Source organism: Pogoniulus pusillus, chromosome Z, assembly GCF_015220805.1.
Source record: "Pogoniulus pusillus isolate bPogPus1 chromosome Z, bPogPus1.pri, whole genome shotgun sequence".
Lineage (NCBI taxonomy): Eukaryota > Metazoa > Chordata > Aves > Piciformes > Lybiidae > Pogoniulus > Pogoniulus pusillus.
The window spans coordinates 90,980,136-91,000,345 of NC_087309.1; the positions used below are offsets into that span (position 1 = coordinate 90,980,136).

Here is a 20,210-nt window from a genome sequence, read left to right on the forward strand (position 1 = left end):
ACTGTGATTTTATGATTCTAGGTCAAATACCACTTGCAATCAATATTGTGCTTGCCCACTAGATGGACTCAAGAAGCTTCTGTCTGCTTATGGCAGAAGACTAGGGTGAATTACAAGAGACTTTAATTATTTGTTCACAAAAGGGTTATCTCTCAACTCACGGGGCTAGCTACAGCTTCAGGCAGTACCCAAACACTTTCAGAGAATTCTGTTACTGTCTTGTCAATTGCAGGGGCTTCTGATTCTTCCCAGACTTCACAGGCTGGGGAAAGGAGGGAGGCAATCTCTGACCTTATATCTTGGCTCCTCTGGACAATCTGTGCATCTCTAGGGCTTCCCGTCTTGGCAGGAGACTTTCAGGTGTAGGCAGGATGTCTTGTGATGTGCAGTCTTAGCATGATGTCACGCTGTTTATGCAGGCCAATTGTATGGAGGCATTTAGAGCCTGTTCCTGGTAAACTTGAGGCAGTGTAGTTTCCAGGGAATTCAGCAGAGCTACCTTACAGCTTTAGCATAGCATGGTAAGATGCAATAAAGCAGTAATGCAGTATACTGCCAGGAACAGAGAGCAATAGCAGCAGGCAACAGCAGGCATGTATGCAATCGCAGAGCACATTGTGATACTTGCTCAACTCTTTTATCGGTACAGCCCGAGACTAACAGGCCTTTGGACACAGAATAGCTGATGCGAATGGCAGTTATCCAAGTTTGACCATACTAGGTGAAGCCGTGAGCTTGCTTTACCTAAATTTGGGAAAAAAACAGAGGCCTTGCACAATGCAAGGACAAGCTAAGTGTGTGTACTTTGCTTACCACAGGATGTAAACAAGTCTAGGCAGGCCAAAGTCCTTAGACTCAGTGGATCCAGGTTATTTGCCCTCTTTCCCATGGTTGCTTCTCCCCAGAACAGAAGGAGGGAGAGCAGAAAAACATGCCTGGGCAAGCCAGTACGTATATAAGCCTATTTTTGGGCCATCAGGCCTACGATGACATCTAGACAAGTAGACCATCATGGAGAGAGGTATCCAATACCTGAGGGAATAAGCTGTGCAAGAGCTGATTTGTAATGATATGAGTGATTATCTACAAACCCAGATCACAGAATCACAGAACATTAGAGGTTGGAAGGGTCCTCCATAGATCATCAAGTCCAATCACCCTGCCAAGAGCAGGATCACCCAGTGTAGTTTGCAGAGGAATGCATCCCGATGAGTTTTGAAAGTCTCCAGAGAAAGAGGCTTCTCAACCTCTCTGGACAGCTTATTCCAGTGCTCTGTCATCCTCACTGTAAAGAAGCTTCTCCTCATGTTGAGGTGAAACCTTCTATGTTCAAGTTTCTACCCATTACTCCTTGTCTCATTACTGTGCACCACTGAAAAGAGATAGGCCCCTCCACTTGACACCCACTGCTCAGATGTTTATAGATATCAGGTCCCCTCTCAGTCTTTCCCAGATGAAACAGCCCCAGATCTCTCAGTCTTTCTTTGTAGGGGAAATGCTCAAGGCCCTTAATCATCCTTTTAGCTCTCCACTGGACTCTCTCAAGCAGGTCCCAGTCTCTCTTAAACTGGGGAACGGAAAATTTGACACAGTATTACAAGTGTGATCTCACTAGGGCTGAGCAGAAGGGGAGAAGAGCATTCCTAGGCCTACTAAATGCACTCTTCTTGGTGCACCCCAGGATGATGAGGTGGATTGGAAACTGGTTGAAGGAAAGAAGTCAGAGAGTTGTGATCAGTGGGATGGAGTCTAGTTGGAGACCTGTAATTAGTGGATTCCCACAGGTATTGGTACTGGGACCAGTTCTGTTCATCGGTGACCTGGATGAGGGCACAGAGTGTACTGTCAGCAAGTTTTCTGATGACACACCAGAAAGCTGTTCTGCCATTTAGTGAGGCTTGCACAGACTGTGGGATTGGGCAGGAAGAAAAGAAATGTAATGAAATTCAACAAGGGCAAGTACAGAGGATGGAGCCAGGCTCTGCTCAGTCATGCTCAATTACAAGACAAGGGGCAATGGATGGAAGCTGAGGAATAGGAAGTTTAATGTTAACACGGGGAGAATTTTTTTCACTGTGAGAGTGACAGAACACTGAAACAGGCCTCCCAGGTGCATTGTGGAGTCTCTCTCTGGACATAGTCAAAACCTGCCTGAACGCATTCTTGTGCGATCTGGTTTAGGAGATCCTGCTCTGTCGGGGTTGGACTAGATGATTGTTCGAAGTCCCTTCCAGCCCCTGACATTCTGTGATTCCATTCGGTGTAACCAGTGTATATAAGGAGTGTTTCAGTATCAGCTAACCAATAATGTGAATGCTATTACCTTGGTGTGTTAGTCCTTTCATTGTGACAGTTTTCATCTATGACACTATATTGCAACATCTTTTCTTTTTTTTTAATAGAAAAAAACTTGATGTTGTTTAGTTGCTTGAAACTACAACAGTTATTATGGTTAGCATTTTCCCTGAAAGAGTTGCTGGCATAATCTCTCTATTAATTCATGTAGGCATCTTAAATGCACATGTGCATGCAAACACAGGTGCATGCAGGCAACACCTCAGATGGGTGAGAAAGTAACATGCAAGTTTTTCACGTGTGGTGACTTACAATTCCATGTGCTTTCAGATGGATGAGAACCACCAGGTGATGTGCACTCCTAAAAATTAAATGAGTGATAATGTATTTTAAAGCCTAATATAAGACTTTTTAATAAATGTCTTCTATATTTTTTAATACACATCTCAGTTTGTATTAGTGATGCGCAACATAGCATTCTGAATTTAGGTAAAAAGTTCCTCTGTAAGTCATAACAGATTTTAAGTCCCATTAGAGGTGGTAAATGGAGTATTTCTAGTTTTGCCAAGATATAAGTGTAAAGTCTATTAATTCAGAAAAGACCTTTAAGATCACCAAGTCCAACCTTTAACCTAATACTGACAAATCCTCTAAGTACCACATCTCTAAGCACCACGTCTTAAAGTTTTGAAAATGCCACCAGGGATGGTGATTAAACCACATCAATGGACATCCTGTTCCAGTGTTTTACAACCCTTTTGGTGAAGAAATTTTTCATAATACCCAATCTAAACTTCTTTCCGTGCAACTTTGGGCCACTTCTATCATGTGGTACTTTGGAGAAGAGACCAGTGTCTACCTTGTGAGAACCTGCCTTCAGGCAGTTATAAAAAGTGACATGGCCTCCTCTGAGCATTCTTTGGTCTAGGATGAACATACCAAATTTCCTCAGCTGCTTCTCATAAGATTTGCACTCTTGACCCTTTGCCACTGGAACTCTTACCATCCAACTTCCACTTCAAAAAAGATGTGGATAGGGGAGTACTCTTTCATCCCCATAGAGAGTGATCTTCAGTTCAGACTGTCACTACAATCATTATATAACACAGCTGACTTTTTTTATATTTAAAAGACATCTGACAAAAAAAATTAAATGGTGGAAGGAAATCTTTTATTATAAAACACCTTTTGTTGTTCTTCTTATTGACGCATTTTACCATAATAGCATGTGCATAGTTTTGTACACAGCAAAAGTAACATGAAATATACTTTCACATAATGTAACCTTTCTTAAAATGTCCTAAACTTCAGTTTTAAAAATGGACTTTGTCCTGTTCTTTTCCTTTCCCACCATCATTCAGTTGAGTAAAATGTTAGTTTGAAAGCTCTCTTCTTTAAAATGATTGCTTGGGTGGTCATGGCTGATAAGGTAGGCTCAGAAGATACTGGGTTTTCTCATTTGCCTATTATTCTACACTAAATTTATTGCTTACCAATTTAGACATCAAACTGCACCATCTGCATGCTTAAATGATGATGATGATTCTTTCAGTGTATTGGTTCTATTATTCTCTTCACTATAATTACCAGATTTCTTGTAGGGAAATGGTTGTTGTTTCTGCTACACAGTGCCACAAAATAATAATGACAGCCCAAATAATGATGACTCAGAAAACTATTTGAAGACCTGACATGTACTATCAGCGTTTAGAAATGGGAAATTGCAAGTGAAAAGGATGCACCTAAAGGCTGCCAGTGGCAATTTTAGTGAAGACAAAGTCCACATAGACTGATATGAAACTTCCACAGTTTTCCCTTTCACAAAGGGAATGCACAGAGATATCACCCTCCTGGAGCTACTGCACAACTGTATGACACTTACTATCCATAGAAGTTCTTTTTATTTCTTTGCCACCCCAATAACTACTTTCTCAAACTATATTAAAGCTATCACTGATGTGCACATGCATACTGTAGTCACACTTTAGAAATACAACGTTGTATGTATAATGCCACACAATAATTAAGGTCTGTATTTTTTGTTTATTTTTTTATTTATTTGTTTATTTTTCCAGTGTGAAATATGATTTGAATGCCTGTTGGTTTCATTGGTGGTAACAGTGATTCTTTCAAAATAAATACATGGTGTTAACTTGCATGGCACTAACTGATGTTAGATCTTCAGCCTATCTTTAGTGTTGACCATTTGGAGGTTTTGAATGTAAAAATCAAAAGAAAAAATAGTTAGCGAACACCCTGAAAGAAAGTAACAAATAAGGTTTGTTTTGTTTTGTTTTAATACACAATTCTGACTTTAACATCTGAGAGTTCCATTAAAGTTAGTAGATCCAAAGTATATCTAGCTAATTATCCATTGCCTTGAGAAGTTGCTTCGCTCCTGTTGCCACTAGAAAGAAGCAAATAGTAATTCATTCTGCCTGCAGTGCATGTCTGTTTTACAAATATATGTGTCACCTTCTAAAAAAGCCTCCATTAACAATAGAGGATGCTTTAACAGCAGGATTAAACTGAGGACTTTTGCATAGTTAACATTAAGAGTTCATGTCTGAAGAAATTGTGAAGTATTGTTGCAATAGGTGTGCTGTTACCTCTTTCCTGCTGAATGAGTGCTGTCTGCATGATTAAGGTGGATATATGAATGCATTTTTATACTACCAGTGCTCCAGGGAGCAGTTTGCTTTGTGAATGAAGCAAGGCCTGCAAGCATGTCCAGCATTTGCTGTAACACCCTAAAAGGATCTGAATGGGAGAACAGAGCTGAATGGGGAGGTAGAGGTTCGCATGTTCTTTAAGAAACATATTCAATTCCTGCTCCTCTTCTGTTCATGCCCAAATCTGCAGGGCTAAAGGTAATAAGAATCATTTCACAGAATCACAAAATGGTTGAGGCTGACAGGAACCTTTGGAGGTCATTTGGTTTAAATGACTGCCCAAGCAGTGTCACATAGAGTCAGTCTGCAGGACTGTGTTGATGTTATAATAACAAAGGGGCAAGAGATTTTTATTTATTTATTTATTTATTTATTTATTTATTTATTTATTTATTTATAAATTGGCTCCACCTCATAATGTAATAAAAAGTTTATAAAGGTCCAGTTGTTCAGTTATGGATTATCTTCACAATAGGAATTGTTATAAATGAGGAAGTGGACAGAGATCTGCTAAGCCAATTAGACCCGTGCAAGTCTGTGGGGTCAGATGTGCTATACCCAAAGGTACTGAGGAGTTTGGCATATGTGCTCACCAAGCTGCTCTCCATTGTTCGCCTAAAGTCCTGGCTAACTGGAGAGGTCCCAATGGACTGGAGGGTACTCATCTCCAACAAAAATAGAAAGATTGATCCAGGAAACTATAGACTTGTAAGTCTAACCTTGGTACCAGGGAAGGTCATGGAGTAGGTAATCTCAAGGGCTATTACATACCATATAGAGAACAACCAGGGGATCAGGCCTAGTCAGCATAGGTTCACTAAGGCTAGCACAATATACAAGCAGATATTTACAATATATACAGTTATATACAGAAATATACAAGATAAAAAGTAATACAGAAACACAACTCCCCTCCCAGAAACCTGAGTCCCCAGGAGGGGCTCTCAACCACCGCTGCACCTTCCCCCTGCCCCTCTCAACCTTACCCCAGTCCAAAGGAAGAATAGAGGCTCAGCCAAGAGGTTAAGAAGCAAAGTTAGTGGCAGATGAGGTTAGGGAGATGTAGCTCAGCCAGAGCCCAGCCCGAGAGTGAAGACAAAAAAATGGCTAGAGTGTTATCTAATGTTTACCCTTCTTGTTCCCATACATCTCAGCAAGACTCTGAGGGAAGTAGACATCACCATTGTTTTCCTTTCACAGCCTATCATCTAGTTTTTCTCACTAAAACATTCTGGCTTGCTTCAAACTAGCACAACCTGGCACTTGGACTTGTTAAAACTCATGCATTGGAGTACGCCCATCTATCCAGCCTGTCCAGGTCCCTCTGCAGAGCCCCCCTGTCCTCTAACAAATTGACACATAGTCCCAATCTGATGTCATCTGCAAACTTACTGATTGTGGACTCAACTTCCTCATCCAGATCACCAGTGAAGATATTAAACAGGACTGGGCCCAGCACTGATCCCTGGGACGTAGCACTAGTGATTTGCTGACAACTGAATGTGGTACCATTCACCATCACTCTCTGGGCCCGGCCATCCAGCCACTTATTAACCCAGCACACAGTGCCCCTGTCCAAGCCAAGAGCTGCCAGCTTGGCCCGGAGTTTGCTATGGCAGACAAGTGTCAAAGGCCTTGCTGAAGTCCAGGTAGGTTACATCCAGAGTCTTCCCCTCATCAATCAGACAGGTCACCTGGTCACTAAAAGAGATCAAGTTGGTCAAGCAGGACCTGCCCCTCCTAAATCTGTCCTGGCTAGGTCTGATTCCCTGGCCATCCTGTAGGTGCTCTGTGATTCCACTCAGGATGATCTCCTCCATTATCTTGCATAGCAGGTCTTGCAAGGTCAGGCTGAGAGATCTGTAATTTCCTGAGTCCTCCTTTTGACCCTTCTTGTGGATAGTGTTGTGGAGGCAGGAATTAATGTGTGGCCGAGTCAGGAATTTTATACAAAAATAGTTTTTTATTTTCCCAAAAACCCGCCCCCAGAACTATATATACAAAGATTAATTTAGTTTAATTAGCAGATTCAGTCGCATGAGAATTACCTACAGGGATACCATCGATAATATGACTAATTTGGAAATCAGAAGTTGGAAAAGGCTTTAGCTATTAATTAATAGTGTTTTTTGTACTAATAAATTGAGCCAAAATAACTCACGATCAGGCTTCCTCGTGCGGTCTGTCTCTCTCTCGCTCCCTTTCAGTGGCTGTAGGAGGATCGTTAAGAGGTATTCAGCTCTTACAAAGGTGTCAGTGGGGAAGCAATCCTTTTGAAGATCTCTCTGCATCCAAGGTGAGGGGAGAGTGGGGGAAGAAAGTCTCAGGCAAACACGGGCGTCCAGGCACGGATGGACTTCAAGGCGGGAACCCCAAAGGTGGGAAGACCCCAATATTTATAACCTTTGCTAGACAAAGGGCAGAGTTACCACACCTTAGGCGTGAAAGCGCACAGCCAATTCCAGCCTGATTCCAGCGTGGTAACTCATGGGGCACTCCTCGTGTGGGCAGGACCCCTTTGCTCACCCCCTTCATGGCTGCAGGGCAGGTGAGGGGGGAGGGAAACCAGGCGGCTTTCCCTCTTCCCCTGAAGTCTGGACAGGAGAGGAATTTAGGGGTACAGGACTCCAGGACAGATAGGTACCACATTGGCCAGCTTCCAGTCTTCAGGGACCTCTCCAGTGAGTCAAGACTGTTGATAAATGATGGAGAGTAGCTTGGCTACCTCATCTGACAGCTCTCTCATCACCCTAGGATGGATCACATCTGGTCCCATAGACTTGTGAGGATCCAAGAGGCTCACTAAGTCCCTAACTACTTCCTTCTGGATTATAGGGGGGCTGCTCTGCTTCCTGACCCCACCTGCCAGCTCAGGAGTCCTGCTGTTTTGAGGACAACCTGCCTTGCTACTGAAAATTGAGACAAAGAATGTGTTAAGCACCTTTGCCTTTTCCTCATTGCTAGTCACTACATTCCCCTCCTTGTCCAATAAAGACTGGAGGTTATCCTTGCCCCTCTTTTTGTCATTAATATATTTATAGAAACACTTCTTGTTATCATTCACAGCAGTGGCTAGTCTAAGTTCTAATTGGACTTTTGCCTTTCTAATTGTCTTCCTACATGACCTATAAACATCCTGATTTCTTTCCTGAGTCACCACTCTCTCTTTCCAAAGGTGATATGCCCTCTTTTCCCCCCTAATTCCTTCACAAGTCTCTCACCCATATAGGCTGGTCGTCATCTTTGGCGGCTCTGCTTTCTGCATATTGGCACAGCTTGTTCCTGTGCCTTCAATATTTCTTTCTTGAAATAAGTCCAACCTTCCTGGATCCTTATATTTTTAAGGGCTTTTTCCCAAGGTACCCTTTGAGTTTGTTATTTGAATAAGCTGAACTCTGCCCTCTGGAAGTCCAGTGTAGGTGTTTTGTTGATGCCTCTCCTAGCTTCACTGCATAGTGAAAACATTATTATTTCGCAGTCACTGCACCCCACAGCCTCTGAACACCACATCTCCCACCAGCCCTTCTCTATTTGTAAACAGCAGGTTGAGTAGAGCCTCACATCAGCTATGTCAGGCTGGCACACCAGCTGTGTTAGGAGGCTATCCTGTATACTCTAAAAACCTTCTAGACTGCCACCTCTCTGCTGTGTTGAGTTCCCAGAAGATATCTGTCAGGTTGAATTCACCTACAAGAACAAGGGCTGAGAGTTTTGAAACATCTTGCAGTTGTTTATAGAATAACACATCCACCTCTGCTTTCTGGTTGGGTAGCCTGTAACAGACTCCAACCATATGTCAGACTAACGAGTTTAATGTTTATATTGCACTCTGAATATGTGAAGCAGAGTACAAAAATGATGTGCAGTTAATGGAGTGACCTCTCCATTACAGTGCTGTAGTGAAATAGCAGAGATACACACCTTATCACAGCAGGTCCTTTGAATTTTATCATTTAACATTTTCAGTTGTGCTGAAAAGATGTGATTTTTTAATGTAGTGTGATTTTTTAAATGTAGTGTCTTTTTTTTTCTTTTTGATAAAGTCTTTTGAGACTTGGCCAAGGAGAGGAGATTTAATTGAATTCATGTCACTGAGGCTTGCAATATTTCCACACAATTATCAATAGACTCTTATGACAGAGGATTCGTTTTAGCATTTGAGAGTAAGAGAATATTACTTTTTGTGTGTTTGATGTACACAAATTCTCAGTGTAACCCTTGCCATAGGTGACCTTACTGACAAAAAGATCTTTCTGAAATAAATTCTTCATCAAATGTGAGTTCTTGTGCTCACTCCTGAATTCATAAAAATATGGACATACCTATTCAGAGCATTATCTAGCACCTATGCCTGTTCTGAGGAGGCGGACATGCAGAGCACACAAGACAACGCTGTACAGCAGTAGACCTAGAGTAATAAACCTTGTCACACAGCTTCGTTTCTATGACCAGACATGGATATGCCATTACATTAGAAGAGTTTGTGTCATTCTGCAGCTTGTGATAATTTCCTATACACATACTGAGATGTCTTTTTCTGGTTCAGAGATACCTGCAGTGCAACCTGGTGTGTGGTATATATGGAATCCTTTTACTACAGAGTGGCTGTGTGCAGTTATGTAATGTATGTTATTTGGGAAGTCATGTATGATAACAACAGTCCCCTCTACCTTAAAAATCTGCAGCTATTCAGAAGTACTGAGTCTTAGAGTCAGTTGCAAACCTCCTCAAGATAGGAGACTTTAAAAAAATGTCTCAAATTCAGTGCTGAAACATGGCACTTCGGTGCATCTATTTTGATGGAGACTGACACTGAGTTGTTCAGTGACATTTAAAACTAAATGTAGTGAAATACAAAGATATCTGCATGCCTGTAACCATTAGTTTTTCCAGATGTTTTTCCTTTCTTTAATTCAGAGTACAGGTGTCTTCCTTGAGGATAACAAGCAGAGTACAGCAATTAACCTCAATAGCTGACCCTGCCTCAGTAGACTGTCTAGCCCAACCTCCCACTCGAGAAGTGCACTCCAACCAGCAGAGATGCAATTTTATGTTACAAGTGCTCAGATTTAGCACATTCAAATGAATATCCCTTGAAGGCAACCCGAAGATGTAAGACCGGTTCAATTTCATTGTGAACAAGCCCCAGCAGTTTCCACTGAACTAAGCAGAAGTGCTGTTGCCTCTGTGTAGTACCAAATCACAGGATCACTATTAGGGGTTGGAAGGGACTCAAAGAGATCATCTTTCCAGAGCAGGACAATACTACTATCTAGCACAGATCTCAGAGGAACACGTCCAGACATGTCTTGAAAGTCTCCAGAGAAGGAGATTCCACGACTATTCCAGTGCTTTGTGACCCTTACAGTAAAGGAGTTGGCCCCTATGTTGAGGTGGAATCTCTGTTGCTACAGCTTACACCCATTGCTCCTTTTCCTATCACAGGGAACAAGTGAGAAGAGCCTGTCCCCCTGCTCCTGGACAGCCTTCAGATACTTATAAACATTTATCAAATACCCTCTAAGTCTTCTTTTCTCCAGACTAAAAAGCCCCAGATCCCTCAGCCTCTCTTCATAAGCCAGATCCTCCAGCCCCCTAATCATCCTTGTAGCCCTCCACTGGACCTTCTCCAGCAGATCCCTGTTCCTCTTAAAAATGGGGAGCCCAAAACTGAACACAGTATTCAAGATGAGGTCTCACCAGGGCAGAGTAGAGGGACAGGAAAACCTCCCTTGATCTGCTGGACACACTCTTCTTAATACATCCCAGGATCCCACTGGTCTTTTTGACCACAAGGGCACATTGCTGTTCCATGGTTAACTTGTTATCTGCCAGGACTCCCAGGTCCCTCTCCATAGGACTGCTTTCCAACAGATCACCTTCCAGCCTGTACTGGTGTAGTTTATTATTCTTCCCCAGATGCAAGACTTTGCACTTGTCCTTGTTGAATTTCATCTGGTTTCTCTGTGCCCAGCTCTCCAGTCTGTTCAGGTCTCACTGGATGGCTGCACGGCCTTCAGCTGTATCAGCCAAACCTCTCAGCTTGGTTGTTATCAGCAAATTTTCTGAACAGACACTCTGTGCCCTCATCACTGTCATTGATGAACATGTTGAACAGGATTGGCCCCAGCACTGATCCCTGGGGGATACCACTAGTCACAGGTCTCCAGCTGGACCTGACATTATTGATCACCACCCTCTGAAGTCTATCTTGCAACCAGTTCCTAATCCACCTCACTGTCTGCTCTTCCATTCCACACTTCCTCAGCTTGCTCTCTAAAATGTCATGTGAGACGGTGTCAAAGGCCTTGCTAAGGTCAAGGTAGGCTACCGTCTCGGAGTGGAGTTTGTCTGGGTTTTGGGGAATGAAATGCAAGACTGAATTTGAAAGAATTTAAAAGATTTATTATTATAAACACTAGGAATCCCCTTCCCCAAACTTATTTATAACTATCCCACGTAAGTCCTTTCTATGCGGTTGCGAATTAAATTACAGAATGACTATGTGTAAGAAATCAGGAATTTAGCAATAGTTTGAAAGAATTTATGAAGAGAGTCTGTGGCTTGAGAGAGTTCCACTGGAAGGCTTTGAGAGATTATTCTGGCTTTAGATCAAGTTTTCTCAGTTATTCACTGTCTGAATTCAGTTCTGAAAATCCTAAATATCATGGATCGGGGCGCGCTGTCTGAGCTTCCGCGAGTCCGAGCCAAGTTGGGCGCTGGCTTCCATCCTGAGGCTGGCGCAGATCAAAGCGCTTGTGAGTTGGTTCTATAACTGTGCCGTCCCGAGCCGTGCTCTGTGTGTGTATGAGAGAGAGAGAGCGAGCAGTGCAAGCAAGCAAGGAAGGAAGGAAGGCAATGCAGCATCTTTTATAGTGTTTCAGAAGAGGTGTATCCAGCTGGACTGATGGTAGCTGGACAATATTGATTGGTTCAAAGTTATGTGTAATTCACAGAGATAGGGTATTTTTTACCAAAAACAACCTGTGGTACCACCCAGGGGTCAGCCCCCCAGCAGGTGTGCGTAGGGTGCTCATAGTGTCTCAGACCCAAGGTCTTTTTCCCAAAACAACGGCTTATGTTTACAGCTTATGCCCCTCTGGAGGAAAAATCCTCCCACAGCTAGAAACGGCAGTTTAGTCAGTTCCCAGGCAGATGGGTGATTGGGGGAGGGGAGGGAGTAAGGTTTCAACTCCTCGATTGATGGTCTTTGAGCCACAATTTTGTATAAATGAGGGGTCTGCAAGAGGGCTTTGCAACCTCCACTACAGCTACATTACCCGAATCTGCCCATTCAGTTATGGTGTCATAAAATGCTATCAGGTTAATCAAGCATGACTTCCCCTTGGTAAATCCATGATGACTACTCCTGAAAACCTTCTCTTCCAAGTGCCTTGAGATGCCCTCCAATAGGAGCCGCTCCATCATTTTTCCAGGGATGAAGGTGAGGCTGACTGGTCTGCAGTTTCCTGGAACCTCTTTCTTGCCCTTTTTGAAGACTGGAGTGACATTGGCTCTTCTCCAGTCCACAGGCACTTCTCCTGTCTGCCATGATTTGGCAAAGATGATGGAGAGTGGTACAGTGATAATATCAGCCAGTTCTCTCAGCATCCTTGGGTGCATGTCATCAGGGCCCATGGACTTATTAATGTTTAATTTGTATAACTGGTCCCTAACCCAGTCTGCACTGACCAACGGGGAGCGTTCCCTCCTCCAGGCTTCCTCTCCTTCATCCAGGGTCTGGAGTACACAGGGGTGTTCAGGCTTAGGTGTAAAGACTGAAGCAAAGAAGGCATTCAGCAACTCTGCCTTCTCTGCATCCTCAGTTATCAAGGCTGCCTCCTCATTCAGTAGTGCCCCCACACCTTCCCTGTTCTTCCTTTTTCTACTGATGTATTTGAAGAAGCCCTTCTTGTTCTGTTTTACTTCCTTTGCCAGTGTGCTAGTTTGAAGCAAGCTAGAATGCTTTGGTGAGAAAAACTAGATGATAGGCTGAAAAAGGAAAACAATGGTGATGTCTCCTTCCCTCAGAGTCTTGCTGAAGAAGAATGTAAACATTAGAGAACACTCTCACCATTTTGTCTTCACTTTTGGGCTGGGCTTTGACTGAGCTGCATCTCCCTAACCTCATCTGCCACTAACTTTGCTTCTTAACCTCTTGGCTGAAACTCTATTCTTCCTTAGGACTGGGGTAAGGTTGAGAGGGGCAGGGGGAAGGTGCAGGAGTGGTTGAGAGCCCCTCCTGGGGACTCAGGTTTCTGGGAGGGGAGTTGTTGTTTCTGTATTACCTTTTCATTTGTATATTTCTGTATATAACTGTATATATTGTAAATATCTGCTTGTATATTGTGCTAGCTGTAAATAAATAGCTTCATTTATATTCCCAGAACTGGCTGAGTCTAATTTGGGTACCTTCTAAAGTGTGGGGGGGGGCAGCTTCAGTTCCAAGAGGGCTTGGGCCTTCCTTGTTGCTTTCTTACAAGCCCTGACTACTTCTCTATAGCTCTCCCAAGAGACCAATCCCTTCTTCCATGAATTGTAAGATTCCTTCTTCTGTGAGATTTCCTTCAGGAGCTCCTTATTCAACCATGCAGGTCTCTTAATCTGGGTGTTTAGGCAACTGAGCCTGGAACAATACAGTAGCTGCCTCTTCCATCTCACTCCCCATTACTGCCATCAACAGTCAATAAAAAAACCCCAAAGCAACTAATTGTTGCAAAGGCCTTAATGGTGACGTTATGGTGTCAAAGGTTTGGGGACGGTTTATGTTTCTTGCTACTCTGATGAAAGCTCCACGATGTGTCAGGAGGCAGTAAAGATGTGACCAAATGCATCTTGTGTTCTTGCAGGTTCTGTTGACTGAAAAAGTGCCAAAACTCACTGGTTGAACAAAGAACGGGTTTTACACTTTGCTGTTGTTGTGCTTGTTGTAGTTGTATCTGTGGGGAAAAGTCAGTTATTTTTGCCCCAAATGGGACGAGTAGAAAATGTAGTTTTAGTTAGGCAACTCTGTTTACTGACATATTCAAAAAGGTATATGTACAACTGTTCTTTTTTTCCTTTTTCTTTTTAAATTTAGTGGAGCTACATCCATTGTCTACAGATGCAGGCAGAAAGGGACGCAGAAACCTTACGCCGTCAAAATGTTGAAGAAGACAGTAAGTTGTTTTGTTTTGCTTTGGGATGTGTTTGGTATTTTCTCTGTTTTTTTTGGGGGCAGTTTCTTCTTCCCCTCTGTGTGAGAGGGAGGTGGACTAGATTAAGGGACCTGCTAAGCCTGTATTTTTCGTGACCAAGCTTCTTCTGCTCCTCATCATTAAAAAAACACATATATACACTCATCCAGTAGAGCACACGCCTACACATTAACATAATTAGTCAGGGACAACCCACTCCATCAGCATAAACCATGCCTTGTTATTCTCGTTACTGAGGTGTCCTGTTATCTATCCCTCTGAGGGAAGATAGCCAGTTGCATGTGAGAATCAAGGTTTGTTACTGTAAGAATCTGCCTGTTGTCCGTTCCCATAGCTCTCCTGTACCTGCACCCCACAACTCTTCTGCATTCTGCATTCCCATAACTCCCCTTTCTGTTTCTTCTTAAAATGGAGGTAGGGTTTCTTATCCAGTTTGCAGGGCCCTTGCAAAAGAAATGAAAAACACAGCACCCCAAACACTATTAACAAAGGCAGCTGCTCCTCATCTCATCCAATGCGTAGGTTCTTCTGCACTCCAATAACAGAGGGTCGATCTGGTAACTCTACTTTTGCAATTGCCTACTCATTAAAATGGCATTGCTAGAAGCTTCTAAAGTAGGAACCTAAATCACTAAGTGTGATCAAAAGCTTAACCGTATCTCAGAACACATTCCAATACACAGTCATCTGAGCAAAAATCTCTGCTCACCACCAAGAAAACAGGCTGAACATACAGGCTGATATCCATCAAACAAAAATCCAGGCACATTTGCCCTCCTTCCCTGCCCCCCGATTTTTTAAAAAATTTGTTTTTTTGTGAATGCAAAGAAGTGCAATCAGCATAAGCAGGTATGAAGTATAATATCTGAGCACATAACTTGCATAAGTGTGATGGTACAATTGCAGTAGCCTGTCACACGCCAATCCCACAGAAAGCCAGTGCCTAAAGCTGTCGTGAAGCTGGATCCAAAAATCGTTGCCATATTAACCTTCTCAAAATCATAACCATATTACCTCTCTGTGTTGGTTTGTTGTGTTTTGTTTCTACAAGATTCTTACCCTTAAAAGAAAAATCTTAAAAGGGAAAAAACTATCCTACAATATACCTATGATAAACTCTTATTCTCAACTATATTAATGCTAAAAATTGATAAAGGAAAAAAGTATTAAATCCCGGAATCGATTCCAAATACAGAAAAAATAAGAAACCCCAAAGGAAAAAATTGAAAAATAATATTACACTATGTAGTGCTGTTAAAAAAAAAAATTAAAGCCATGACATGTCTGAAAAAAAACCCGAAACCTTTAGGTCAGGCAACACCAAAAGGAAAAAAAATTGTTAATGTATTGGATTTACCTTGGTAAACCAATCATAAACCTAGCATTCTTACTCCAATATACCATTACAATTAACAAGCACTTAACATCTTATCCAATAACCTCAACGATCCAGTACAATCAGAAGGATAAAAACAACATCAAGATTTACATACAGTCAACAAGATAACAGAAATGTGAATCTGTCACTTTAAGAATCTAGCCGCTCTTCTCCGCTGAGAAGATGCAGGGAGAGGGAGTGTGTAGGTGAGCTGCACTGGGCTCACACCAGGATGAAGGGAGGCAGAGAGCCTCCCCGTCCCATGGGGAAGGAGGAGGGAATGGCGGAGGGAGGGGGATGTGTGTGTGTCCCGTGGAGACAGCGCCGGGAGAAGGAGGCGGAGTGCGCACTCCCAGTACCAGCCTGTGATTCCGGGGGGGGGGGGGGGGAGCCGTGCTTCTCCGGCAGGCATGGGGGAAAAAAAGGGGCGGGGGTGTGGGCATGAAACCGGCAACCGAAAACCAGCCCTGATCTCCCACCGCATCAAAGCCTTCAAGTCCCAAACCCCACAATGTAATCCGAGACCAAGGATGGGGGGGCGCACAGCTGGCAAATCTGGTGAAGGGGCGCTACGCCCCCGTCCTCCATCTTGCAGCCAAAAAGTTCTTGTGTTCTGCGAACTTTATAATGCGATTCAAGGAGAAGAAAAAAACTCGATCAGTCATCCAACCTGTTGAATGCAAACAGCTCCGCTCTCCAAAGCCCAGACAGAGACCCAGCACCTCCCCAAAACAAACCCACTGCCCCCAGCCACAACCACAGGAACTACCGGATGGAAGCTTTTCACAGGTCCCACAGTCAGTCCTGAGATGGAATATACTCAGCCTTCTTAGGAAGATCTTTCAGACACTTCGACCTCCGGGGTTTCAACTTTCCTGGGGGCGGTCTATGAAGCATGGGGGATGGTAAGAGTGGATCTCTGGAGAAGGATGAAGCGTCCTCTTATGCGGACTCGCTCGCTTCTTGGTCTCTGCTTTTCCTCTCGAACTTCATCTTTGCAGCTGTTAACTTGAATGGACTTAAGAGACACCTCATCTGGCAGTTAATCACTTAGCTGGGATTCAGTTTATCAGCACTTGCAAACACAGGTCTCTGAATAGTGACAAAAATTCCCAAGATACCTCCGTGGGTTCTGCCCTCGCTTCCTGTTACTTTCCCTGCTTAACTTCAAAGGCAAATCCAAGAGTCTTTAGTGCCCTGTTTTACGTCTTTTTTCAGTTTTTGTTTTCCCCATCGTCTCCCAGACAGGCCACTTCAAAAGCCACATATATATTGCAGGAATCAAGAACGGCTCCTTTTGGCCAGCAAAAATAGAGCGTTCAACATCTCATAGAGACAGCTTCTCGTAGAGAACTTTTTTTTTTTTTTTTTTTTTTTTGGGGGGGGAGACCTCCCGCCACTGCTTCTCCAAACATGGACCCAGTGCCTCCCGCGGCTGCCTACCTTGAATAGGGGTAGGCTCTGTGTATCTCTGGATGCATGCACGTCTTAACACAATCCCCAGGGCAGGGACCGAACGGCTGGTTCTCCCGTTCCCCTCTCTCTCGTCAGCATTCTTCATATTCCCACAAGGAGAATCTTCAGCTGCGGAGAAAGGTCAAGCTTCTCTGTTCCGTGCACCTGAGGGAGTCAAATCCCGCTGTTCGGTGCGCCAGATGTTACAAGCTGCGCTGCCTGCTCTCCCTGCTTGCTGCGGGACCGCGGTAAACAAGCCTATAGAGCAATATGGTTGTAGGCCAGCCACGAGGGTCTCCAGACGACTCAATGTGAATTATGCAGAAGCCACTTTTTTTAGGTATGAGCCCAAATATATACACTCATCCAGTAGAGCACACTCCTACATATTAGCATAATTAGTCAGGGACAACCCACTCCATCAGCATAAACCACGCCTTGTTATTCTCATTATCGAGGTGTCCTGTTATCTATCCCTTCTGAGGTAAGGTAGCCAGCTGCATGTGAGAGTCAAGGTTTGTTACTGTAAGAATCTGCCTGTTGTCATTTCTTTTCACTCTGTTCCCACAGCTCTTCTGTACCTGCTCCCCACAACTCTTCTGCATTCTGCATTCCCACACATTCATACCATGTTTTCTGTATAGACAAATTTGGACAAATGCTTTTAGACTATAATGTCTTTTTCTTTCACTTTGAAAAAAAAAAAAAAAGGTGAGTTAAGAATGATTTACATATTATTTAATTTTGCTTTAATAAATTGTTTTGCTCAAAAATAAAATTACATTATACATATTACTTTTTTTTAGAAATTGATGCAAAACCAATTCAAACTCAAGTAGAATTAAATATTTCCTGGTGATTTTCACCCTAAAAAAAATGGAAGAGAACCGCTTCAAACATCACATATTTTTAGACTTCCATATATGTTGCATGCAGCTATTTTTGTGTGTGTTACAAAATAGGTGGTGGAAAGCACAAAAACAGACTAGAGAAGAAGGGGAAGTAATAAATCAAGACATTTCAAGCAGAAAGGGAGAGTGAGGGATAGAGTACAGCAGTTCATGTTCCTAAGAGGTAAGGAGAAATTTGAGAGGAAGCAAGCAAGCTGTGACAAATCGACAAATTTTATTTATGAATGGTTTTGATTCCATTTATTCCAATATTAAATCATCCAGCATTCCATAAGTTTCAGGAATATTCAGATATAGCAGCTTAATGTTGGGTGGGCAAGCAGAAACATGTCTAGAAGCTGAACAAGACATAGTGAGCTCATTCCACATAAGTAAAATGCTGCCATTAATTAGTCATCTTTGAAAGTAAGCCACTTTAAATTGGAGCAGAAATTCATTTGTGTGTGATGCTTTTGAATTTGCATCTGGTGCATTGGAGGAAGCACAGCATGTGGGGAACTTGCATCACTACAGCCTACACACTGTCTTATGGAAATACAGGAAACGTCTAGTTTTTGGCAGTTCTTTATGCCAATGATTCCCCTACTATTTTAGGAATGTACTTCCTTATAATTCTTATACTGAAATGCATTAGGAAGAATAATATTGCTTACAAATATTTATTTGCCTTTTTTTTTTGGCCTTTGTGGAGATTAATTCTGTTCACAATGGCCACATGAATACTATATCCAACTACTTGTCTCTGAAACTATCCAGTATAGACTTTTGACAGACTTACTGTAACACAGATTTTATGTTTTTTAAAGTGTAAGAAAAATGACAAGCAAGAATATAAGAATATGATTATGTAAGTTGTTTGCACAGCAGCAATAGCTTAGCTTACTGCAGCCTTAATTGTATTCGTAGGATAGTTAAGCAGTTCACATAACTAACTTGTTCCCAGTAACATACACTTTGGGATGTTTTGTTATGAGAACAAGTGATTCTGTTACACAACTGAGTGCAGTTTTATAGTTGAGAACATGGGAGGAGGTGTCTTAAAGATGATGTTTCAGTTTGTGTCTATGTGCTATAAATTACTGTAGCTCTCTTCCCATTTGGAGACAGAACTGTGTGTTGCAATGCTCCTACAGCAGGAGGCCTGATCCCTGCTGAGAGAATCTCAGTGTAAAAATAACTAAGTGTAGGCCAGATCATATGCTAAGATGTTGATCGGCTTAAATTTCCTGTTAGCCTTTATGAAACGGTTAGAAAAAACAAATGACAATTGAATAGCAAAGGAAAATTACTGGGAGAAAAAGAGGAGGAGCTTGTGATAGTCTGCTTTTGATGCAAACTCACATTTTTCACATTCTTCAAATCCCTTTCTTAAATGTATGTGAAGGAACTCTAAAGAACACAGAAAACTGGAAGACAAAGGAAGATGGTCCAGCTTGCTCTGGAAATGGTAACAAACTGTGTGTGATTAGCTTCAAATTTGTGAATCTTCATCACTACACTTCTGTTATTTGAAATAAAGCATTAGAAATAATTACTTTTGTCTCATGGGAACAACTTGGAGAAGAAACAAGTGATCCTGTCAGATTGAAGTAGTGTCCTAGGAAGAGACTGCAAGAAACAGAAAATACACATTAGTGCTCTTTTTCTGTAAATAATAAGATTAATTTTTCATTTTGTCTGACTAACAGATTATCATATCACTACAAATATCAGTATTGTATCAGCCAATTCTGAGAATACACACTCGTGGGGAGATGTGAGTTCCTTGGAGGTTCTGTTTGTTACAAATGATCTCAGGCACAAACCAATCAGTACCAAAGACAGTGGAGTCCGTGCTCTACCAATTTCATGCAAAGGGCACACAACATCCTGTCTGATTTACTCAGAACATGCATATGTATCAGGTATGCAAACAAGTCCTTGAAATTCTTGCTGTGCCAGAGATCTCTTGTGCTCCTGCATCATCCAGTCACCTCTGGTGGTCTTCACTGTGTGTCCTTATGATTCTGACCCCCCCCCATTCCTGATGCAAGTGCAGTAAGAAAAACCCTGCCAGTCCTGCACTAATCAACCATCCCAGAGAGGCCCAGCCTCCCCTTTTATCTCCTCCTAATATGAATCATGTGCCTATTTATCACAATTCCCTCTCTTCTTTTTCCGTTTATTGAGTCATGTTTCCCTCTTGAATTTATTCAACATCGACCCAGCCCTCTCCTTCTTTATTGAACTGTGAAACTTCATTTAACGATAGTGGTGAAGCAAGGTAGTAAACATGGTATAAACGACAAGAACAACACAATTA

The 20,210-nt window shown here is 42.5% G+C and overlaps 1 protein-coding gene across 1 annotated transcript in view; it reads left to right on the forward strand.

Moving 5' to 3' along the window:
- CAMK4 (calcium/calmodulin dependent protein kinase IV) overlaps positions 1-20,210 on the forward strand; it is a 202,829-nt gene that overhangs the window by 39,502 nt on the left and 143,117 nt on the right. Inside the window, exon 3 of the mRNA XM_064140726.1 lies at positions 14,047-14,125. Coding sequence (XP_063996796.1) covers positions 14,047-14,125 — 79 coding nt within the window. The remainder of the gene's footprint in view (positions 1-14,046; positions 14,126-20,210) is intronic.